Below are 22,959 nucleotides of genomic sequence, written 5' to 3'. Positions count from 1 at the left end.
AAGAATAGACCTCCGGAACGAATTAAGTACTTAACCTGAGGTACCACTGTATATATTTTATGAGAAAATCCCGATTGAGGGAGGGGAAAGCGTGGGAAGGCAGTGATTTGAAAAGGAAAGTCGTATGGACAACTAAGAACTAACCAAGGTACAAGTAATCTCACCCCTCTCCACATTATATGGCAGTATGTATGAGCTCACAGAGAGGGTTGAAGAGGAAAGGTTTTGTTTTTGTTTTTAATTGGTGCAGGAAGAGATGCAGGAAATGCTCACTTCCCTGAAAATGAGAGCACACTTCAGACTCCAGAATCTCTTCCTTTTTGCTCAATTTATTTCTCTTCTTCAAGTTACCTTCCTTCCCTGTTTCTACATCTATGAGGTTGGTGATCCCTCTGGGCAGGGTAAAGTTGGAGCAGGGCTGCCAGGAAGGCTTGAGGGGGCAAAGCTGGATGGGTTTGGTGAGACATACAATACTTCCAGGCAGTCAAATATTATGGAATAGGTGCTCCTCATGTGTGCATCCACACCGCACTGCTGCCATCAAAACGCCATACTCCTTTTCTCTGTCGCCAATGGCTTCTTTGCAGTATCTGAACAACCTGTGTATAAAATTAAGCCGCCATCCGAAATCACGCAGAATGTTGCTGGGGTTTTTTTAATAGAAAATATATTAGGATATTTCACAGCGAATAAGCCTCTGCTCCAAGATTGAGCACATTCACTAGGAAAGCAAAACAACAACAAAATCTCACAAGAACGAAACCCTCCTCCCATTTAGGAAATACGCATACCTTCTTCTTTTTCTTTTTTTAATTTACCTCCAAGAGTAACCCAGGAAGCAATACTCTTGGTGGTGGAATCCAGCAGTCTGTTTACAACACTCATAATGGTATTTATCCTGAAATGTACATAGGTTTTGATCTTTGCGTTGTGTTTGTGTATGAAATACGGTCTGTTTCACGCAATTATCCTTCCACAGAGGGGACGGGAGGTGTGTGACATTTTCTGTTTAAGGAAGCGCTTAGTCCACTGCCCTTAGAACGAACGACGCCCTTTTCACACACTATGGAGAATCAAAGGAGCTGAAGATGTTTCAGCGACTTGCAGAGAGAAGGTGGATCTGCGGCGGCTAAATACTGGCAGCACAGCCAGTCCTCCAACTCGACACTCCGCTCAGCGTCCACCGCCCTCTCGGCAAACTTCATCATGAGCAACGCCCGCTTCATGTCGATCCAGTTGTGAAGCGCTTCCTCGTGGTTAAGGGCCTGATCCGTCAAGTCTTTCCGGGGACCCCACAGCAGGCACTGCAAGATCTGCTTGGCCTCCACGATGCGGATGCGTTTGATGGGGTCTGCTTCCAGCAACAAGTGAGCCAGCTGCTGGAGCCCCCGAGAATAAATGGAGAGGTGCGGCAACGGGGGAAGGTCTTCCTGGCTGTACTCCTGCTCCCGGAGGTGGGCTTTCACTTCGAAGGGGTTGGGCTGGTGCAGAAGCTCGTAGATGAGGATGCCGGTTTGGAACTCGTCGAATTTTTTGTACTGGGAGGCGGAGACGATCTCCGGGGCCAAGCGAGCCTGGTTCTTTTTCGCCTTGGACTCGGCGGCGCCCGGCTTCTGCTTGGCTTTCAAAAAGTTGCTGATGATGAGCCGCGGCAGATGTTTGTCCTCTCTGCTTTTGTTGCAGCTGGGGGGAGGTCTGCAGTGGACCAGCAGCAAGTTCTCGAGGCAAAGGTCTCTGTGGATGACGCTGTATTCCTTGAGGTGCTCCAGCCCGTTGCAGAGTTGAAGGAGCAGGAAACACACCCGCCGCTCGTACAGCTCCGGCTTCGCTTTGTGGAAAGGGCCGGAACCCCTCACGAAGTCGGCGGCAGTCTGCTGCGGGACCTCTCGGGTGATGACGACCACGCAGTCTTGCTCAGTGGCGGCGCGGGAGGGGCCCTGACCGTCCGCGGAAGCGTTTTTCAGCATGCTGGAGGGCACCGTGGCAACAAAATGCCCACAGTCCTGCTGGATGTTGAAGTGGACCGGGACGGAAGGGCTGCAGCAGGACGTTGCGGCTTTCGTGTCTTGAGTTTTACATATCTGTGAATGGAAAGCAGGAAAGGGACAGAAGCGAAGTCTAAGGTCAGTTCCGTTTGGGATAGGGAAGGAGGTAAGGGAATGAAAAACTTGATTCAGGGAAATGTGAACCCACAAAAGCATCAGGGTCTGCATGTAAGTAGGTACTGATCAGGCCACTATTGTTATTCTGATGGTGAGGATGATGATGATGATGATGATGATGATAATAATACAGTGGTACCTCGGGTTACATATGCTTCAGGTTACAGACTCCACTAACCCAGAAATAGTGCTTCAGGTTAAGAACTTTGCTTCAGGATAAGAACAGAAATCGGGCTCCGTCGGCGCAGCGGCAGAGGGAGGCCCCATTAGCTAAAGTGGTGCTTCAGGTTAAGAACAGTTTCAGGTTAAGAATGGACCTCTGGAATGAATTAAGTACTTAACCTGAGGTACCACTGTAATAATAATTCTGTTCTTCCTCCCCAAAGGAGCCCATTGCCAATTATTATTGGTTCACATCCAACTAAGGTTTCCTCAGCGCATGGGTGAAATTCAATGTGGCGTTAAGGCGATTGTGGGGTTCTCCTAACCCTCCAAAATGGACCTGGGAGAGATACAACAGGCAAATCTGGAGAGGAGATGGGGAAAAGTTATGTTGCACTAGGTACAAGCCCTTGCACTGACTTTAGCTAATGGAAGCAGGTAGTTCAATGTGGGCCACTGACAGAAATTTCCATTTGTCCACTCTGAGTTTGACGACTGTTGGATACAACCTAATAATATCAATATTATCCTTTCGTTCCTCCCTAAAGGAGCCCAGGGTAGCAAACAACTGCAACAACAAAATACAAACATTTAAAAATAAACCACAACATCTAGAAAGCACCATGTTGGCTACCCCATCCTAAAGTCTTACTGAAGTCTCGCTTCACCACCACTGATATAATTTTCTCAAAAAATTATCACTGCCAACACTTGGATAAAAATTAAAAATAAAACATAAAAGGTAAAGGTAAAGGGACCCCTGACCATTAGGTCCAGTCGTGACTGACTCTGGGGTTGCGGTGCTCATCTCGAGGGAGCCGGCGTACAGCTTCCAGGTCATGTGGCCAGCATGACTAAGCCACTTCTGGCAAACCAGAGCAGCACACAGAAATGCCGTTTACCTTCCCGCTGGAGCGGTACCTATTTATCTACTTGCATTTTGACGTGCTTTCAAACTGCTAGGTTGGCAGGAGCAGGGACCGAGCAACGTGAGCTCACCCCGTCGCGGGGATTCGAACCGCCGACCTTGTGATCATCAAGCCCTAGGCTCTGTGGTTTAACCCACAGCGCCACCCGCATCTCCTAAGCAACTTAGTGGTTCCACTGGGGCTCAAACCCAGGACCTTCTGCGTGTAAAGCAGAACATACACGCGCACAAAAAACATATGAAGATGATTAGTAGCGGTAGAGTAAGAAGCAATGGGTGTTCTGGAAACGTGTGAGTTTAAAAGTTCAAAAACACCCAGATCTATAATAAAGGTAAAAACAACTTTAACAACTAGGGAAACTCCCCAAAGGAAGTCTTTATCTTGGTGTCTACAATTGAGTAATCAGACCTCAACATGAACTTAGAAACTGAGGGTGCATCTACACCGGTAGACCGGTAGAAATGTTGTCATTTCAATTTTGCCTTCATGGGGCTGTAGTTAAAAGCTTAGTAATGGGGGACGGTTAAGGCACACCAAAGATGGGGACGAGGACCATTGTAACTCAATGGAAAACAGCCAAACCCAAAATAAAAGCTGGCTGATACAGTTTCCTTAATTCTTCTAAAATTACTCTTCCCCACCCCTTCCGAGGGGTAAAGTCAAATGTATTGCATCAAATCCTGGGCCACTTTTAAAACTAACCAATTTATTATGCCATATATGAAGCAGAATCCAGGTCCACTTTTTGTTGCTCCTGTTTTCTTAAGTTTAAATAAAATGAAGCAGCATGGTCCAAAACCTCCCGAAACTTTATTTATTCAATTTATTCATTTGGTGCCCTTCACTCCAAATGGGTCAAGGGCAGGTTGCAAAAACGTCGCCAGCGAAACTGGTACGATTTGCAACACAATAATAAAACGAAAGCCTCAAAGCACAGGGTTGGAGGATCTCCAGTTGGAGCCTATTCAGCATACCGTTGGCATACTCCTGAGCTGGATCTCTGTCATGCACACAGCAACATGCCTGGCACACTGGAGCAAGTCCAGACATTGTTGAGGGGCCTTCCTACTTCTCACTTCGAAGTATCCAGCAGAGGCAGTCTAAATAGAAACACCGTATTTTTCGCTCCATAAGACGCACCAGACCGTAAGACGCACCTAGTTTTTGGAGGAGGAAAACAAGAAAAAAAATATTCTGAATCTCAGAAGCCAGAACAGCAAGAGGGATTGCTGTGCAGTGAAAGCAGCAATCCCTCTTACTGTTCTGGCTTCTGGGATAGCTGCGCAGCCTGCATTCTCTCCATAAGACACACACACACATTTCCCCTTACTTTTTAGGAGGGAAAAAGTGAGTCTTATAGAGCAAAAAATACGGTACTTTATTGTCACTGTACCACTTGTTTACAGTGAGATTAAACGGGGCCCCCCTCCCCTCCCACAATCTCTCAGTCCTTGTTACACTCTGTGTGCTGTCATACGACCACCAACCCCGAACGTCAGCTGCAATGTTGCTGTCTTCCATTCAGCAGCCTCACAGCCCATGGGTAGAAACTGGTCTTTAACCTGTTGGTGCAGCTTATCATGCTTCTATATCTCCTGGGCAGGAGATTAAAAAGGTGCTGGCCAGGGTGTGAGTCATCCCTGAGAATGTTCCTCGCTCTTCTGAGGCAACGGTCTCCTGCGATAACATCTAGCGGACTCAGGGGACAGCCCATGATATCCTGTGCTGTCTTCACCACCCTCTGTAGGGACTTTCTGTCCACGGCTGTCAAACCAGTGTACCACACCGTAATACAGTATGAGAGAACACTTTCTATTGTGGACCGATAGAAGGAAATGATCAGTTGCTGTCTAACATTGTTCTTTCACAAGACCCTAAGGAAATGAAGTCTGTTGGGCCTTCCTAACCACCTGCCCTGTATTGACCTTTCAAATAAGATCTTCACTAAGAGGGACGCCCAGGAATTTAAAGGAGAAGCCACTGTTGGAAGCACAGATGGGCCAGGATAGCTCCGTCAGTAGAGCATGAGACTCTTAATCTCTCAGGGTTGTGGGTTCAAGCCCCACACTGGGCAAAAAGATTCCTGGTCCCTTCAATTCTATGATTCATGTTGAACCCTCCATGAAAATATCATTTGTTTAGATAAGTAATAATATTTGTTTAGATTTGTTCGGTTAAGTATGTTTAGAAAATAATATTTGTTTAAATAAAACAAGGTATCGAGTCCAGAAGAGGTACAGAAGGATCCCCAAATAATAACAGCAATTGATTTAAAGCGCCTTCTGTTTGGGGACTGAGTTGTTTCTCTTGCATCCTAATAGCATCAGTGGCTGGGAATGAGTCTAATGAAATCTCTGGACAGCAAATTCATTTTAAGTGTATTCCACATGGTAATATTATTCATTATTGGTTGTGAGATGCTCTTGCCTGCTCTGAGACACTGATGGGCTCCTTTAGGCTATGGAGCACATTTTCCTGCTGCTATTGTTCTCCAGAGCTGCGCCGCTGTGTACAATCAGACTGTGTAGAATCTGGTTGGCGGTAACAGGATGGAAGCAGCCCAAAGGAGCGCAGGGACGGCAGCCTCGCTTTCCTACCTTGCCAAATGCACTGTGCAGAAGTAATAATCAAGTAACAAACAAACTGAAGAGTCTGATCACGTGACTGAATTACAAGCGTGTTCATAGGGCCACCACAGAGGAATATATTTTGAGTGCCAAACTAGACGTTTGGCAGAAGAATGGGATTTGGAAACCTGAGTCTCTGCGGAGCATCTATAAAAGCTTTGGGTGGGGTGAGCAGAGGGAAAGGAGGGTGAAATATGCAGAGGAAATGTAACAAGCGCTGCCATCCATTTCTCCCCCTTCGTTTTCTCTTCCAGGCCTTCCCACCCTCATCTACCCCCAAATACAGCACACATGTCTGTAGACCCTGGCTGGGAAAGGAAAAAGGCAGAAGTAGTGGGTGGGAGAGGAAGGGACGTGGGTGGCGCTGTGGGTTAAACCACAGAGCCTAGGACTTGCCGATCAGAAGGTCGGCGGTTCGAATCCCCGCGACGGGGTGAGCTCCCGTTGCTCGGTCCCTGCTCCTGCCAACCTAGCCATTCGAAAGCACATCAAAGTGCAAGTAGATAAATAGGTACCGCTCCAGTGGGAAGGTAAACGGTGTTTCCATGCGCTGCTCTGGTTCGCCAGAAGCGGCTTAGTCATGCTGGCCACATGACCTGGAAGCTGTACGCTGGCTCCCTCTGCCAATAAAGCGAGATGAGTGCCACAACCCCAGAATCGGCCACGACTGGACCTAATGGTCAGGGGTCCCTTTACCTTTACTAGTGGGTGGGAGGAGGGTTAAGCATCCCTCCCCTTGCTACTGTGCACCTTGAAATTGAGCTCCCCCCACCTCTTTTTACATCTTTGGTAGAGAGAGCCATATTCTCAAGTTCCTGGTCTTTTGTCGAAGATAAAAGGAAGATTTTTTTTTTGGAAGAGAGAATATTTTGGCTCCATTTCCCCACAATTCATGCATATGAGTCGAAGCACTAGCTGGGTCTAGGGTTCTAAGGCATGACAGGAAGCTTATCTTAGCTCAAACTTTGAAACAGGCTTGTTGAAGCCTGACTTGAGGCAACAATCAGATCTGTAGCTTCTTTCATGTCTGCAGTCACTGCAACAATACCACATTCACAGGGAAAGAAAAAGGAAAGGCACGAAAGCCCTGAAACCACTGTCTGTCAGAAATATTCCAGCGACGAAAATGAAAGCATTCCAAAAAGTTGCCTAGCTACATTTCCCCACTTAGAACTCGCACACACAGCGGCGGAGCTTGTATCTCAGTTCTTTGGCTCAGCTTTAGCATGCTACTGTCTGCCAGAGTCAGACAATAAAGGCGCATTTTGTAATGCGGGGACACACACGTGTGGTCTGCGATGAACACAAAACAAGGTTTGTCTCCTTCGCTCGCCATCACGCTCCCTCTGTATCGTGCATCCACTGGGAGCCCAAACCGAGGGAAGTAAGCCGAGTGGCAGAAAGGCAGGCCTTTTCCCCCCCTTTGTGAAATGGGCATCAACGCAGACGCCCCTGCGTGTGATGCATTGAAAATGAGCCCCACAATTCACACAGGGTGGAGAAAAAGATGTTGGGACTAGAAATTATGCAGTTTCAGGCCCTCTAAGGTCTGAGCCTCTAAGAATAGGTCTAAGCCAAAATTAGACAGGCGCAGAACGTCATGATGCTTAGACACACAATAAAGACAATTTTATTCAAGAAGGCTTTACCACACTGTGTGTGTGTGTGTGTGTGTGTGTGTGTGTGTTGCTAATGGAATTTAACGAAGATCATGGCCACTGGACCCATCACCTCCTGGCAAATAGAAAGGGAAGAAATGGAGGCACTGAGAGATTCTACTTTCTTGGGCTCCATGATCACTGCAGATATTGACAGCAGCCACGAAATTAAAAGACGCCTGCTTCTTGGGAGAAAAGCAATGACAAACCTAGACAGCATCTTAAAAAGCAGAGACAGCTCCTTGCCAACAAAGGTCCGTATAGTAAAAGCTATGGTTTTCCCAGTAGTGATGTATGGAAGTGAGAGCTGGACCATAAAGAAGGCTGATCGCCGAAGAATCGATGCTTTTGAATTATGGTGCTGGAGGAGACTCTTGAGAGTCCCATGGACTGCAAGAAGATCCAACCTATCCATTCTGAAGGAAATCAGCCCTGAGTGCTCACTGGAAGGACAGATCCTGAAGCTAAGGCTCCAATACTTTGGCCACCTCATGAGAAGAGAAGACTCCCTGGAAAAGACCCTGATGTTGGGAAAGATGGAGGGCACAAGGAGAAGGGGACGACAGGGGACGAGATGGTTGGACAGTGTTCTCGAAGCTACCAGCATGAGTTTGAGGAAACTGCGGGAGGCAGTGGAAGACAGAAGTGCCTGGTGTGCTCTGGTCCAGGGGGTCACGAAGAGTCGGACACGACTAAACGACTAAACAACAACAACAACAATTTGTAAATGGGGTTCTATGGTTTTCTAGACTTTATAATATATAGTTTTATCATTTTAGAGCTTTGTAGAAATATTTTATTGCTTTTAGAAAGTGCTTTTTGTGTGTTAAGAAGTAAAACCTACACAAATCCAGAATGCAGTCCCTAAGACAGTTGGATGGCGCCTCGTATGCCTCCTCCTGACAAAACCTGAGGCCAAGTTGGTGCCAAATGTATTTTTTTTCTGCTTTCCTTTTCACACGCAGGGCAGAATAATAGTTTGAGTTCCTCACTTGAAGCTTTATGAATTTACATATTGTAACATCATGAACGGAAATTATTAATTATGTAGCTGTTGACTAAGGGATTATTATTATAACTGAAATGCAACTGACATTAATTAAGATTACAGAACGCAGTGATGTAAGATTGGAAGTGCACCCAAACCATCACGCAGGGAGCCACTTTAACTAAAATGTATTAATTGGAAGTTGATTGGCGTTTTGATAATTGTATAATTTGGGAAGTAATTGTTATTGTTATAATTTGGCTTTTATTGGGGTATATTGGGAAACTAATTTAAAGATTTTATTAAAAAAGAAGAAGAATCCACTACATTATGAAAAAAAATGACTTGCAAAACTGTATACTAGCCAGAACAGCAAATTAAAAATTAGAAGAAATTTCCACTAAAATGCCAGCTGACGTATTTTCAGGAAGATTTAAAAACAAACAAACAAAACTGCAGATTGCTGAAGAAACATGAAGAACGTAATTTAAGATTGGGGGAAATGAGAAACCGAGGGAACTGAAATTGGCAGATCCTTCCGTCCCCACTCACAGAAGAGAAGGCTAGGGGAAAGGTGGCAGTGCCTGTTCATTCTGCCGGGGTTTCATGCAAGAGAGAGAAAAAACAATCCTGGGAATCATGACCTGTGCCTCTTTTTTCCGCAAGCAACATTAAGCAATTTAGAACCCCCTGGATTTCAGGGATATATGACTTGCCCGCTCTTGGCAGTACATCAGTTGGAAATTTAGGTATGAAGACTTGCTCCCAGCCCTGCTCTGTTATACCTGCGCTGTGAGGGTTGCCACGGCAACCAGGCCCAGCTGTGCCCTACTGGCTTTATTGCAGCCTCTCATCAGCCCTGCTTGTGAAAAAGGAGAATTGCTGCTGGCAGGCTAATCAACGGATTGTGTGTAAACTCTGTGCTCCCTCTGGTTCTTATTGGGCAACTCTCGGAGCTCGACTCTCGAGTGTTTGCTTGTTCTGACCAGAAACTTTGGACTCTATTCTTTGATCTCTGGTATTTTTAGGCAATTCACCTGCCCTGTACCTGGGGTTTTGCTAGGTGCTATTTGCCACTGAATTTTTGCGTGAAAGAAATTTCCTGGCGGTTCCTTCTTAGACAAAATATCCTATGAATTCCAGCAGAATACAATAATAATATCACAGGATCACAGAACTGTAGTTGGAAGGACCCCATTGGATCATCTAGTCCGACTCCCTGCAATATATATATTTTTAAGCAGACCAGCAAAATCCTTGGTACGTGTGTTCCTAAATAGAACCAGTTTGACAGCAGATTCCCCTCTAAAGCAAAATTCAAGCATATTTCAAGGTTCCTTATCAGGCAACACACCTGATAAATTCTGAAAGAACCCAGTGGTACCTTGGGTTACGAACTTAATTCGTTCTGGAGGTCCATTCTTAACCTGAAACCGTACTTAACCTGAGGCGCGCTTTCACTAATGGGGCCTCCCACCGCCGCACGATTTCCCTTCTCATCCTGGGGCAAAGTTCTCAATCCGAGGTACTACTTCTGGGTTAGTGGAGTTTGTAACTCGAAGTGTTTGTAACCCAAAGTATTTGTAACCCGAGATAAATGTAAAGGGACCCCTGACCATTAGGTCCAGTCACGGACGACTCTGGGGTTGCAACGCTCATCTTGCTTTATTGGCCAAGGGAGCCGGCGTACAGCTTCCGGGTCATGTGGCCAGCATGACTAAGCCGCTTCTGGCGAACCAGAGCAGCGCACAGAAACACCGTTTATCTTCCTGCTGGAGCGGTACCTATTTATCTACTTGCACTTTGATGTGCTTTCGAACTGCTAGGTTGGCAGGAGGAGGGATCAAGCAACGGCAGCTCACCCAGTCGCGGGGATTCGAACTGCCAACTTTCTGATCGGCAACCTGAGGTACCACTGAATATATGGGGGGGGTGTCCCCCCATCCTTGTGAAGGTCATCAGATCATTCGAATTCATGGCAGCCAGAGACCAGTGAAAATAATAATAATAATAATAATAATAATAATAATAATAATAATAATTTATTTATACCCCGCTCATCTGGCTGGGTTTCCCCAGCCACTCTGGCAGTTTCCAACAAAACACGAAAATACAATAACCTATTAAACATTAAAAGCTTCCCTAAACAGGGCTGCCTTCAGATGTCTTCTAAAAGTTTGGTAGTTATTTTTCTCTTTGACATCTGGTGGGAGGGTGTTCCACAGGGCAGGTGCACTACCGAGAAGGCCCTCTGCCTGGTTCCCTGTAACTTGGCTTCTCATAGTGAGGGAACCGCCAGAAAAGGCCAAAAGCACAAAGCAAGTCATGACAAAATAAGCATTTTGCAACGACATACCTTCACCGCATAGGTGCTTGACGGATCCTTGGAGCAGGTGGCACAATAATATATGGCGTCCCCTGAATCACAGCAAGGCTTGTTGCACGTCAGCTTGAAGAGGGACCAGTTGTTCTCGCTGAAATGCAGCTCGCTCTTCTGGTCGCGCATGAAACAGTCTTCGCACTTAGAAACGAGGCGGCGCAAGGATTCCGCATACAGCCCGCCTAGCTTGGCGTACACCCCCTCTTTGTTGTCAATATTGCTGAGGAGGTTGTGGAGCTGAAAGCTAGAACCTGAGGAAACCGTGGTGGACATGCTGTGCTGGGAGGAGGAACGAGGCGGCAAGTTTTTGCTCTGGCTACAACAGGCGCCGCCATTCTTAGCAGAACAGGGATATGGGGAATGGGATCCTCTGAAGGCTTTCTCCAGTGACTCAGAAGAAGAAAATGTCTGGCGGTTGATTCCCAAGGTGGAGCCAAACGGAGGCTCCTCGCGGATGCAGACGTTACTTTCCGACTGACTGAAGTTCAGTTTGGGGCTTGCGGGACCTGAAGCTCTAGCTGGGGAAGCCGGGCCCCAGTAAAAACCATCTGGCGAGGAAACAGCTCTACTGACGGTTTTCTTTTGCGGCAGAGGAGGCGGCTGTAAAGGTTTGCAGTGCGGCCTGTCTTTGCTGGGACATGCGGGGAAATGAGTTGAAGTAAAGGTCGGCTTCCTGGTACGGGTGGGTGAACGAAGGCTCGTTTTGCACGACTGTCCTGAAACATATGCAGACAATAAAGCAATTATAAGCCGGAGACTCCTACCAGCACGGATAAAAAAAGATGTTTTACAATGCGAGGCCTAGATCAAGTTCCATCTAAAAAGGTAAGCATGCCAGCAAAGGGTAATGAAACTTTGCACCCAGATTAGCCTAGGATCATTTGTAGCAGCCAAAACAAGAATGGCCGTTGTACATGGGGTCAAAGTCACGCTAGAGCATGATAAAATTATGAGACATGATATGTGTGTCTGGCGGTATCCCAGCCCCCCGGGTCCTGTGCTGTGATGAGGCGGGAGAGGAGCCTCTGCGGATGAATCTCCCTCCCCATGGCAGCCCAGGACCCAGGGGGGATGGGGGGCTGCCACAGTGTGTATGACTGGCGATACAGAAATCAGCATGAAATTATTCGGCTGACTGTTTGAGCATCTGCCTTCATTAGTAACGCAAAGCGATTAGGTTCCAAAAAGGGCACAATGAATAAAAATGATGGTTCGTAGAGAGAATTCTGAGAAAGGTGGCATTTATTGCCAGGAAAGGTGTTAGGTGCGTGCAAGAAAAATTAAAAGCCAATTTAAAAGCACAGGCTTTAATCTTAAGTATTAAGAAAAAAGCCATAGGGAGTTAAGTGTTTATAATATATGGGTGTACCCAGGCCGAGTGTAGACTTGTGGAAATCAAGAGGACTAAATTAGTTGATTAAATTAAGTCACATTGATTTCAGTGGGTTTACTCCTAGCATGTCTAAACCTCTCTTGCTTAATAATAATAATAATAATAATAATAATAATAATTTATTATTTATACCCTGCCCATCCGGCTGAGTTTCCCCAGCCACTCTGGGCGGCTCCCAATCAAGTGTTAAAAACAATACAGCGTTAAATATTAAAAACTTCCCTGAAACTTCATTTCATCATTTTCTGTATTTTCTGCATTTTATTTATCAGTGCCATGTAAATTCACATTTAGTTATGGGTTTCCCTTCTCCCTGCCATTGTCAAACAGGGCTATACTATCTGGTTTTGATACTCAAGTAATATTAGATCCTTTCTTATAAGCCTAATTTACTGAATGGCTCCCTCCCACCTGCCTGCCTGCTCCTCACCCCCAAACCACTTTTTTAAAGCTGTTTTTCTCCTCTGTGGAAGTCCATGTCTGGATGTGATTCCTGCCAGGAGACAAAGAGATTTTGGGTGGAAAAAGATGGGTTGGGGTTCTGCTCCTCCTTGCCTTTATAGGGAATAGGCTGGAGCTGGATTAAGTCCTGCCATCATCACCATGTCTAGTTTATCTTCAGGGAAAGTGACTGACACTGGAGGTCATTCAGCAAGTTTCAGAGCTGAGTCCCAGGTCTCCCCATTTCAAGTCTCCATCCACTGTACCACACATGGCTCTGGTATTAAGCCACAACGTGTTTAAAATAGGTAATCTGGTTGCATATGCCTACATTAAAGGTAAAGGTAAAGGTACCCTGGGATGCGGGTGGCGCTGTGGGTTAAACCACAGAACCTAGGACTTGCCGATCAGAAGGTTGGCGGTTTGAGTCCCCGTGATGGGGTGTGCTCCCGTTGCTCGGTCCCTGCTCCTGCCAACCTAGAGGTTGAAAGCACATCAAAGTACAAGTAGATAAATAGGTACCGCTCCGGTGGGAAAGTAAACAGCGTTTTCGTGCGCTGCTCTGGTTCGCCAGAAGCGGCTTAGTCATGCTGGCCACATTACCTGGAAGCTGTACGCCAGCTCCCTCGGCCAATAAAGTGAGATGAGCGCCGCAACCCCAGAGTCGGCCACGACTGGACCTAATGGTCAGGGGTCCCTTTACCTTTACCTTACAGGTACCCCTGACCATTAGGTCCAGTTGTGGACGACTCTGGGGTTGCGTGCTCATCTCACATATCTGTAGGCGGAGTCGGCATTTGTCCGCAGACAGCTTCTGGGTCATATGGCCAGCATGACTAAACTGCTTCTGGCGAACCAGAGCAGTGCACGGAAACGCCGTTTACCTTCCTGGCAGAGTGGTACCTACTTATCTACTTGCACTTTGCGCTTTCGAACTGCTAGGTTGGCAGGAGCAGGGACCGAGCAACGGGAGCTCACCCCGTTGCGGGGATTCGAACTGCCGACCTTCTGATCGGCAAGCCCTAGGCTCTGTGGTTTAACCCACAGCGCCACCTGCGTCCCTTATGCCTACATTAGCCATCTGTAAACTAAAATAAGTGACTTTTGAAAAGCAGAAGTGACCAGGAAGCAGTTCCTGACAAGCCTTTGCTTATGCCAGGCATGACAAGGTTTGTTCTCAAGCTCTCCCAAAATGGTGAGTCTTATCATCTTGCCCACAAATCCTGCCAGACATATTCCCAATATACTAGGGATGAACAGGCAAACAACCCTATCTGATTTCCACAAGCAAAATCGGGGCAGGAAGCGCAGTTCCTCTCAAGCCTCCCCTTCTTTGTAGAACAGGGTGGAACAAGATGCCCTGCCTAACGAGAGCTTTCTTCCTTTTCTGGGCAGAGTGCCTTTATTTCTCCTGCTTTGCATGGAGCAGAGTCTTCCAGGCCGTGCAGGGGAAAGCAAGGCACTTTGCCCAAGAAGCACTGTTGCTAGCCATGTTGGTTCCTGGCAAAGCTATCCTGTTTCCACCCCCCAACCCCCTTCTGCAGGGTAGGGATGGGCAAATTTGTCCATTTCTTACCTTTCCAATCTTAAGTTCAGCTCTCCACGTTTTGGCACCTCTTTGCCAATTTTCTTTTTAAGTCCTCATGAGAATATGCCAGCATTTCAGTGTGCAATTTTGCCTAATACACCTCAATTTCTCCTAACGTAATACGTTTTTCCTATACATTATCTAGTTGGAGAATTTCATCAGGAAATTCAGAGAAGTGTGGGTTTTGAAGGACGGCTTGGCTGCAGTGCAAGTTTGGGAGATTTGCCATGAAATGTGAACTGAATCCAATTTCTTCCCCACCCACAGAACACACTGTGTCTCAATGCTAACCAATGCCATGGGCTGGCTGGGTGCAGAGGAATGGTGGGAGGCACCTGTTGGGGAACCCCCAAGGAAACCCCCAGGGGAAGAAGGCACAGAGCCAGGGGATTGGTGGTGGGATGTCAAGGAGTGGTCAGAGGGAGAAGAGAGAGCAGACTGGGAGGAGGAGGTGTCGGAAGCTGAAGAGGTAATAGGGTTGTCAGGGAACTGCCATTGGCTCAGAGGCGAGAGTGGGAAGGGCAGACGGATTACAGAGAGCCTCCAAAGATCTTGGGGAGCAGGACTTCCTCAGTGGAGGAAGGAAGCCACGCCTCTAATGGGGAAGAGTTGCAGGGCTCGGAGGATGCAAGGCAGCGCCAGGATACCTTGCCTGAGCAAAGCGGGGAGGAAGGAGGTCCCCCTTTACCCAAGCCTTCCTTGCGCATTCGGCTTTCGCGCAGAGAGGGGAGGCGTAGGCTGGGGATCAAGATACTACTCTGCTGGGAAAAGTTTAAGGACCGCCCACTCTCAGATTCTGCTAGTGAATGAGCAAGACATGGAATAGAGGCATTCTGCATTGTAAAGGTTTTTGCACCAATAATAAAGCTTTTGAAAAGACCAGTGAGGGATCTTGCCTGATCGCTCTGGAGCAACCACACCGAAAGCCGTAACAAGGGTTTACATGGTCTCCCAGAACATGTAGAGGAATGAAGAGGGTGGAGCAAGGAGAGACTAGATGGACTAGATAGAGCCCGAGTTTGCTTGGGAAGGACCTGGCAGAGGAGGAGCCTTAGGGAGCGGAGAAATCGTGAGAACCTTCAATCCTCACTGGGGCAAGACCTACTGAGAAGAGTTGCTATGATCACTGCCTGCGCTGTTTTGGTTTCTTGGAATAAAGAGCTGACACCGAGTATTTTATTTCTAGCCTACTCCTGACTCTGGCTCCTGACACCATGGAGAAAGGGAAGCCCCCTCTCCTCAGCGAGCAAATAAATGCTGTAGAAGAGAAGTCCTTTCTCTGCTAGCATGTTGGGAACCAGGTTTCCCTGGGTGTTTTTACGATCATCAAACCCACCCACCCCGAATCGCTTGAGGGGTTTTGCGGTTTGAATGGAAAGGGGAAGGCAATTCATGTTTGGGTCGAAGAGTGGGATGTTTGTGCATCCCTAATTCCTCATTTTAAAACCCATCAAGTTCTGGTACTGGCAACCTTATCACTGAAGTGGGAAGTCCAAAGTGACTATTATTACAATTACCTAAGCTCCGCAAGCTAAGCACAATGCAACCTGTATATCCCCGCTGTGAATGAGGCTATCCAACTGAGTAAAGGAATGTTATTGGAAGGTGGAGTTAACATTGCATAGCGTTTCTGAAGACAACCTGGCTCTCTGTCACAGAACTGGGCACTGGCTGCCAAAGAGCAGCGAAGCTGGAACAGGGTAAATATTTAAGCAACATGGCAAGCTATGTGAGGACTCAGAGAATTTTTTTACTTGCTATTTTTTTCTTTATTTTGTAGTACCTTATTGTAGGACAAGCCCAAGATATTTGAAAAGTTAAGACAATTCACATGCACTGCGTTGTTATTATTATTATTATTATCATCATCCCTTTCCCAACACGGACGTAGTCTTCTTCACTACTATGCAGCACTTAGACAGCGCAAGGGATGGCTACTGGCTTTCCTGTTGATCCTATGATTGATAGCTGGCCACCATGGCTAGCCCTTGCAGCGCAGCTCGTTGCCTGTAGAGGGCACAAGTCCTGCCCCTAATTTTGGTGACATCACAGGAAGCATGGTCCTCCAACTGCTCTGATACTTCATCATGAGAAATGCCAGACACCTTGAATTTAAGCTACATTCAGCCCACATATTTTCAAGTTCTACGACTGCTTTTGTAGTAATGACTTGTGCTGTCCTGTCATTCATTCAAAGGTTCCATTTGGTTTTGGGATACTTTGGCACATCAGCAACAAAGCTGAATAAATGGGCGTTCAAAACAGCAAAGTACAGTGGTGCCCCGCAAGACGAATGCCTCGCAAGACGGAAAACCCGCTAGACAAAAGGGTTTTCCGTTTTGGAGGTGCTTCGCAAAACGAATTTCCTATGGGCTTGCTTCGCAAGACGAAAATGTCTTGCGAGTTCCTGCGGGTTTTTTCCCCTCCCCCCCCCCTTTTCCCAAGCCGCTAAGCCGCTTAACAGCTGATCGCTAAGCCGCTTATCAGCTGATCCGCTAAACCGCTTAACAGCTGATCCGTTAAGCCACTAAATCAGCTGATCCGCTAAGCCCGCTAAGCCGCTAATAGCGCTAATCCGCTAATGGGCTTGCTTCGCAAGACGAAAAAACCGCAAGACGAAGAGACTCGCGGAACGGACCGCTTACACCCACCTGAAGGGTGAAAGGAAGAGACCATGTAAAGCTTCCCTGGGGAAGTGAAATTCTAAATGCAGCTTTACAGGGCCTGTTTATTGCCCACATTCACACAACACAGTAAACCATAGTTAATGGCTTGCTGCAAACTCACTTATATTATTAATCATGGTTTGTTTGAGTGAAATAAAGCATAGTCTCTCAGTCAGATATAACACAAAGACAGGGATTATAGCTTGTTGCTCCAGTTAGGGCAGCAAGGCAGGAGCCACCTCCATATTCACAGTAGGCCATTAATTATGGTTTCCTGTGATGTGCAAACTGGGTCACTGGGTCACAATTTACAGAACGTGTTTCGTACATTAACCCCACAGCCCCACACTAACACACAACTTTTAGCTACCTCCATTGCCGAATGCATTTGTGTCCAAATTCAAACTGTCCGTGGAGCCAGCGGTGAAAGTGACATGGATTCCCTGGAAAGCAGGACTGAGGTTTTCTGTAGAATCACTGCTCAGCTTCTCCAACTCAGAATTGCTTCTGTTCATTTTTAGAAAATGCCTAGAGATTAAATGTGGGAAATACATAATGAGAAAACAGCAATTTATACAAGAGTCACGTTGCATCAGATTTTGAAGAATGTGGCTATGTCTACACAATAACGCTGGTGATCCTGTTTTGATTTGTTCCTCTCTTATTTCTTTTGTTATATATATTGTTTTGAGGGTTTTTTCGTTTGCTTTTGTTTGTTTTTTGCATACATGCAGTGGCATTGCTACTTCTTACTGGGAGAGGTGGTAGAGAGATCAGTGCTGTGTGGACACAGGCAGGAGCACTGGATCAGCTCCCCGGTTTGCTCACACAGTGCAGACCCTCCAGCCACCTCACCACCAGTATTAGAAACTCAGATATAGAAGCTAGGTGCCAAACGTCACCTTAAACCTAGGTTACGATCGCTGAAACGGAATGTCTATTCACCAGGGGGTTGGGTCAGATGACCCTACAAATCTACAATTCTATGATCTCAACTACCGTATTTTTCGTTCTATAGGACGCACCGGTCCATAGGACGCACCTCGTTTTTGGGGGGGGAAATGAATAAAAAAAATTATTCCCCCCCCCCCGCGGCTGCCGCCCCAAGCCTCGCGTGCTTCGGGCTGCAGGCTACCGCCCCAAGCCTCGCGCGCTCGGCGGGACCTCCCACCGGGCGCGCGAGGCTTGCAGACACTCGCCCGAAGCACGGGGAGCCCTCCGGAGGGCTCCCCGTGCTTCGGGCGACAGACTGCCGCCCCAAGCCTTGCGCGCTGGGCGGGACCTCCTGCCGGGCGCGCAAGGCTTGCAGACACTCGCCCGAAGCAAGGGGAGCCCTCCGGAGGGCTCCCCGTGCTTCGGGCGACAAGCTGCAGCCCCAAGCCTTGCGCGCTGGGCGGGACCTCCTGCCGGGCGCGCAAGGCTTGCAGACACTCGCCCGAAGCAAGGGGAGCCCTCCGAAGGGCTCCCCGTGCTTCGGGCGACAAGCTGCAGCCCCAAGCCTTGCGCGCTGGGCGGGACCTCCTGCCGGGCGCGCAAGGCTTGCAGACACTCGCCCGAAGCAAGGGGAGCCCTCCGGAGGGCTCCCCGTGCTTCGGGCGACAAGCTGCAGCCCCAAGCCTTGCGCGCTGGGCGGGACCTCCTGCCGGGCGCGCAAGGCTTGCAGACACTCGCCCGAAGCAAGGGGAGCCCTCCGGAGGGCTCCCCGTGCTTCGGGCGACAAGCTGCAGCCCCAAGCCTTGCGCGCTGGGCGGGACCTCCTGCCGGGCGCGCAAGGCTTGCAGACACTCGTCCGAAGCACGGGGAGCCCTCCGGAGGGCTCCCCGTGCTTCGGGCGACAAGCTGCAGCCCCAAGCCTTGCGCGCTGGGCGGGACCTCCTGCCGGGCGCGCAAGGCTTGCAGACACTCGCCCGAAGCAAGGGGAGCCCTCCGGAGGGCTCCCCGTGCTTCGGGCGACAAGCTGCAGCCCCAAGCCTTGCGCGCTGGGCGGGACCTTCTGCCGGGCGCGCAAGGCTTGCAGACACTCGCCTGAAGAACGGGGAGCCCTCCGGAGGGCTCCCCGTGCTTCGGGCGACAAGCTGCCGCCCGAAGCCTCGCGCGCTCGGCGGGACCTCCTGCCGGGCGCGCAAGGCTTGCAGACACTCGCCCGAAGCACGGGGAGCCCTCCGGAGGGCTCCCCGTGCTTCGGGCGACAGGCTGCTGCCCCAAGCCTCGCGCGCTCGGTGGGACCTCCTGCCGGGCGCGCAAGGCTTGCGGACACTCGCCGGGGCTGCAGGCTGCTGCCTGCAAGCCTTGTGAGCCCGCGGGAACTCCCACCGGGCTTGCAAGGCTTGCGGATAGCTTCCTGAAGCCTGGAGAGCGAGAGGGGTCGGTGCGCACCGATGCCTCTCGCTCTCCAGGCTTCAGCGAAAGCCTGCATTCGCTCCATAGGACGCACACACATTTCCCCTTCATTTTTGGAGGGGAAAAAGTGCGTCCTATGGAGCGAAAAATACGGTACATTGCTTGACTGTGGCTTGCTCTTGCAACAATTCACTTGTCCCAATATGCATGAAGGAGAAACAAACACAGTGGAACTGGAAATGGTATTTACTATGAACTAAGGCAGAGCCTGTTAAACTGTGGTTGCCAAACTGTGTTAAACTGTGGGGACGCGGGTGGTGCTGTGGTCTAAACCACAGAACCTAGGACTTGCAGATCAGAAGGTTGGCGGTTCGAATCCCCATGACGGGGTGAGCTCCCGTTGCTCAGTCCCTGGTCCTGCCAACCTAGCAGTTCGAAAGCACGTCAAAGTGCAAGTAGATAAATAGGTACTGCTCCAGCGGGAAGGTAAACGGTGTTTCCGAGCGCTGCTCTGGTTCGCCAGAAGCGGCTTGGTGCTGGCCACAGGACCCAGAATCTGTACGCCGGCTCCCTAAGCCAATAAAGCGAGATGAGCGCCGTAACCCCAGAGTCGGCCACGACTGGACCTAATGGTCAGGGGTCCCGTTACCTTTACCTTTAAGGCAGAGGTTGTTAAACTGTGGTTGCCAAACCTGAGCCCAGAAATCTCCATATACTCATCACTGGACCCAGGCCAGCAGCAAAACGCACCTGGTTAATTTCAAACACTGCTTGCCGCTACCAGTTACTGGTGGAGATGTTGCTGTTGGGAGGCCAGGAGCATGCCACCCTACCCACCCACCTCACTTCAGCCGCACCTGCATGCATGAACAACACAAGGTAAGAGAGAGAGAGAAGGCCAAGCAAATCAGAGAATGGTCTCAGCATACTGCTTGGTCAACTCGTTGGTATGTGATGGCTTGGGAGAAGTAAAACAGTTCATTTCTGAGCAGGCATACCAAGATACAATTTCTGGTGACACGCTGGTGCTCTTCCTTCTAAATAAGCCTTTCCACAAGTCAATAAAAGCTGTCACTTCAAAGGCAACTACAGGACTCAAATGCAAGCTCAACAGGCTGCCTCAATGGCTGGGGACACCGTTCTTAGTGACGTCTATCCAGCATTACCAGGCATTCACCTTTGCATCCCTGACTATCGGCACTGTATTGCCGCAGTAGCACGTTTCTATACAGGCAACCTTTATTAATTTTATTCCATTTTTATATCCTGCCCTTTCCCCCAAAGGACTCAAATTGATCTACAGAGCTAATCTTCCATCTGCAAAGGATTCCTCCATTTCTAGCTCAGGGGGTTTCTACATGCATGCAGAAGGCAAAACAATAGATTTGCTTTTGTTTTCTACACACAGTATATCTGCAAGAAAGCAAGCGAAGCACTGCATTGAAAGCTCCTTTCCAAGGTACAATGTCTTTTTGATTAAAAAGGAACAAACAAATGCCTACCGACCCAACACGTCTTTATCTGTAGCTAAAGATCACAACAGAAGCTCACAAGGCTTATTTTCTTACCACGATTTACAATTTCATTTCCCCATTACGCCAACAATACAATGCTATTTTTCTGCATTATCTCTTTTCGGTTATTTAATGTTCTTTATAAAACAGCTTAGCCCCCCAATCCCCAAGCACAATTTTGTGATTCCCTGTCATTTCAGTCAAAGTTAACTTTCAAGCCGATATGCAGCCTTAAACTTGTCTGATATCCCTATAATAATATATATTACTAAACTGACTGTATAATTTTTACATTTCATTTCTATCTGACCCAATTTGTTTCCTTGGGAAAAAACCCTCATGCAATATATACACATGCATACGTATATACATATGTCCAATCATGTTTTGTGGATTGCTGGGTTTTTTGTGTGGTTTTTTTTGGAATGGCAGAAACCTGAAGGTTTCATTCTAATGCTGAGATGGAGAACCTTCGTCCCTCCAGGTGTTAGGAATCCAACTTCCATCAGCCCCCCACCAGTGTGGTCAATGATCAGGCATGATGGGGGGTGCAGGCTAGAAACATCTAGAGGGTCACCCCAGTTCTAATGGTGTTAAGGTGAGCCAGACTACTCAGGATACTTCAGAGACCCTGCTCCATGTCCCTCCATCTTACAATGTCTGATGAGTGGATTATACAGAGCCTTCTGGGTCATGGCACCACAATTGTGGAACACTCTCCACTGACCTATCATTACTGGTCTTTGAGCAAGTTGGCTATTTTGGATGGCATTCGAAGGATAATGCAAGTGACTTCAGTACTACGTAGACTGTTGTGTTTTGCTGATGCTTTCTTTCTGCTTGGCTGTTTGCTTTTTTATATTTTTAGCAAGCTTGTTGTGGTTTTATATTTGTTTATATTGGATTTTGTTAGCATCTTGGCTGTTGGTTAGGCAGGGAACCATATTTAAGCAAACAGTTTTTTGTTTAAAGCAGACAACAGAAAACAAAAAATGTCGAATAGACAAACACAGAGAAAATTTGCCACTTTTTATATTCTATAATGAAACAGCCCCTTCATGTTGATATAACAGGCAAGAGACAGATAATTTAAACTTTCATATTTTTAATTCTTATCTCCAACATATTCGGAGCTTAAGAAAAATATACAAAAAGACCCCGCAGGAATTAACATTACAGAAGCCTCCTTTTATAGTTGCACCTCATATTATAAGCAATAATCCTTAATACAATTTCCTATTTTCCTCTAAATTGGCCTCATTATCAAGCACATCTTAAGCTTCATTTACGGGTTAGGATTAGAATCATAGAAACAGGGGATTTTAGAGTTGGAAGGTACCCCAAGGATCATCTAGTCCAACCCTCTGCAATGCAGGAACGCCAAATAAATCATAAATGACAAGGCACACATTTTCCCTACCCAATAACCTTTTCCATATCCAAGAGTCATTTAGGGCTTCTCTTTCTCCCTGTCTCTGACACACAATTTACACACAACATATTATCAATTCTGTAAGAAATTATTAGTTCTTGATTTTTCAGAAACGAATATATTAATGGATCAATCCAATGCAACTTTTTCTTGGATGCTACTCCCAACCAGCTCAATAGGGCTTACTTCCAAGTAAGCAGGTCTAACTTGTCTCTTTCAAAATCCATGTTATCTATCCATTCTAATATCTATTTATTAAAATATGTGCATTGTGACTTTGCAATCTAATGATCTACAAAGCAACTAACAAAATTATTAAAAATCATGATACCAATTTTTAAAAAAATACTTGAGAAAGCAAAAAAACAACAACACAAAAATAGTTGGAACATGCTAACCATAGGTAACACACCACCCCAGCAAATGCTTTAAAACCAGATCAGACTAACTTACCATCCCAGTAAATGGTGCAATACCAGATCAAACTTTTGTTCAGGAGGGTTTGACATCCTAACATCAACACTGGCAGAGAAACATAAGCATTCAGTGGCGCATTTCAGGACTGGAGATCTTTTCAGAAGCTAGCTAGCTGCATTTGCAAAGTACAGCCCTGATTGTTGTGAAGTCATATATGCGAGGAGAGCTCTCTTTATTCCCACTGCCCTGGTGCCTTATACAA

At 47.5% G+C, this 22,959-nt stretch overlaps 1 protein-coding gene across 5 annotated transcripts in view; it reads right to left on the bottom strand.

Moving 5' to 3' along the window:
• Nucleotides 1–639: 639 nt before the first annotated feature.
• Nucleotides 640–22,959, bottom strand: part of PRAG1 (PEAK1 related, kinase-activating pseudokinase 1) — an 84,080-nt gene continuing 61,760 nt past the window's right edge. For all 5 annotated transcript variants that reach the window (XM_080986675.1, XM_080986672.1, XM_080986671.1 and 2 more), the window contains exons 4-6: nucleotides 17,365–17,522; nucleotides 10,883–11,622; nucleotides 640–2,081 (exon numbers count right to left, since the gene is read on the bottom strand). In XM_080986675.1, the coding sequence (XP_080842801.1) occupies nucleotides 1,074–2,081; nucleotides 10,883–11,622; nucleotides 17,365–17,522 (1,906 nt within the window). In that variant the 3' untranslated portion in view covers nucleotides 640–1,073. The remainder of the gene's footprint in view (nucleotides 2,082–10,882; nucleotides 11,623–17,364; nucleotides 17,523–22,959) is intronic.

This window comes from Podarcis pityusensis, assembly GCF_964106645.2.
Source record: "Podarcis pityusensis genome assembly, chromosome: 17".
In the NCBI taxonomy this organism is placed as follows: Eukaryota; Metazoa; Chordata; class Lepidosauria; order Squamata; family Lacertidae; genus Podarcis; species Podarcis pityusensis.
This window is presented reverse-complemented; position numbering and strand designations above follow the sequence as displayed.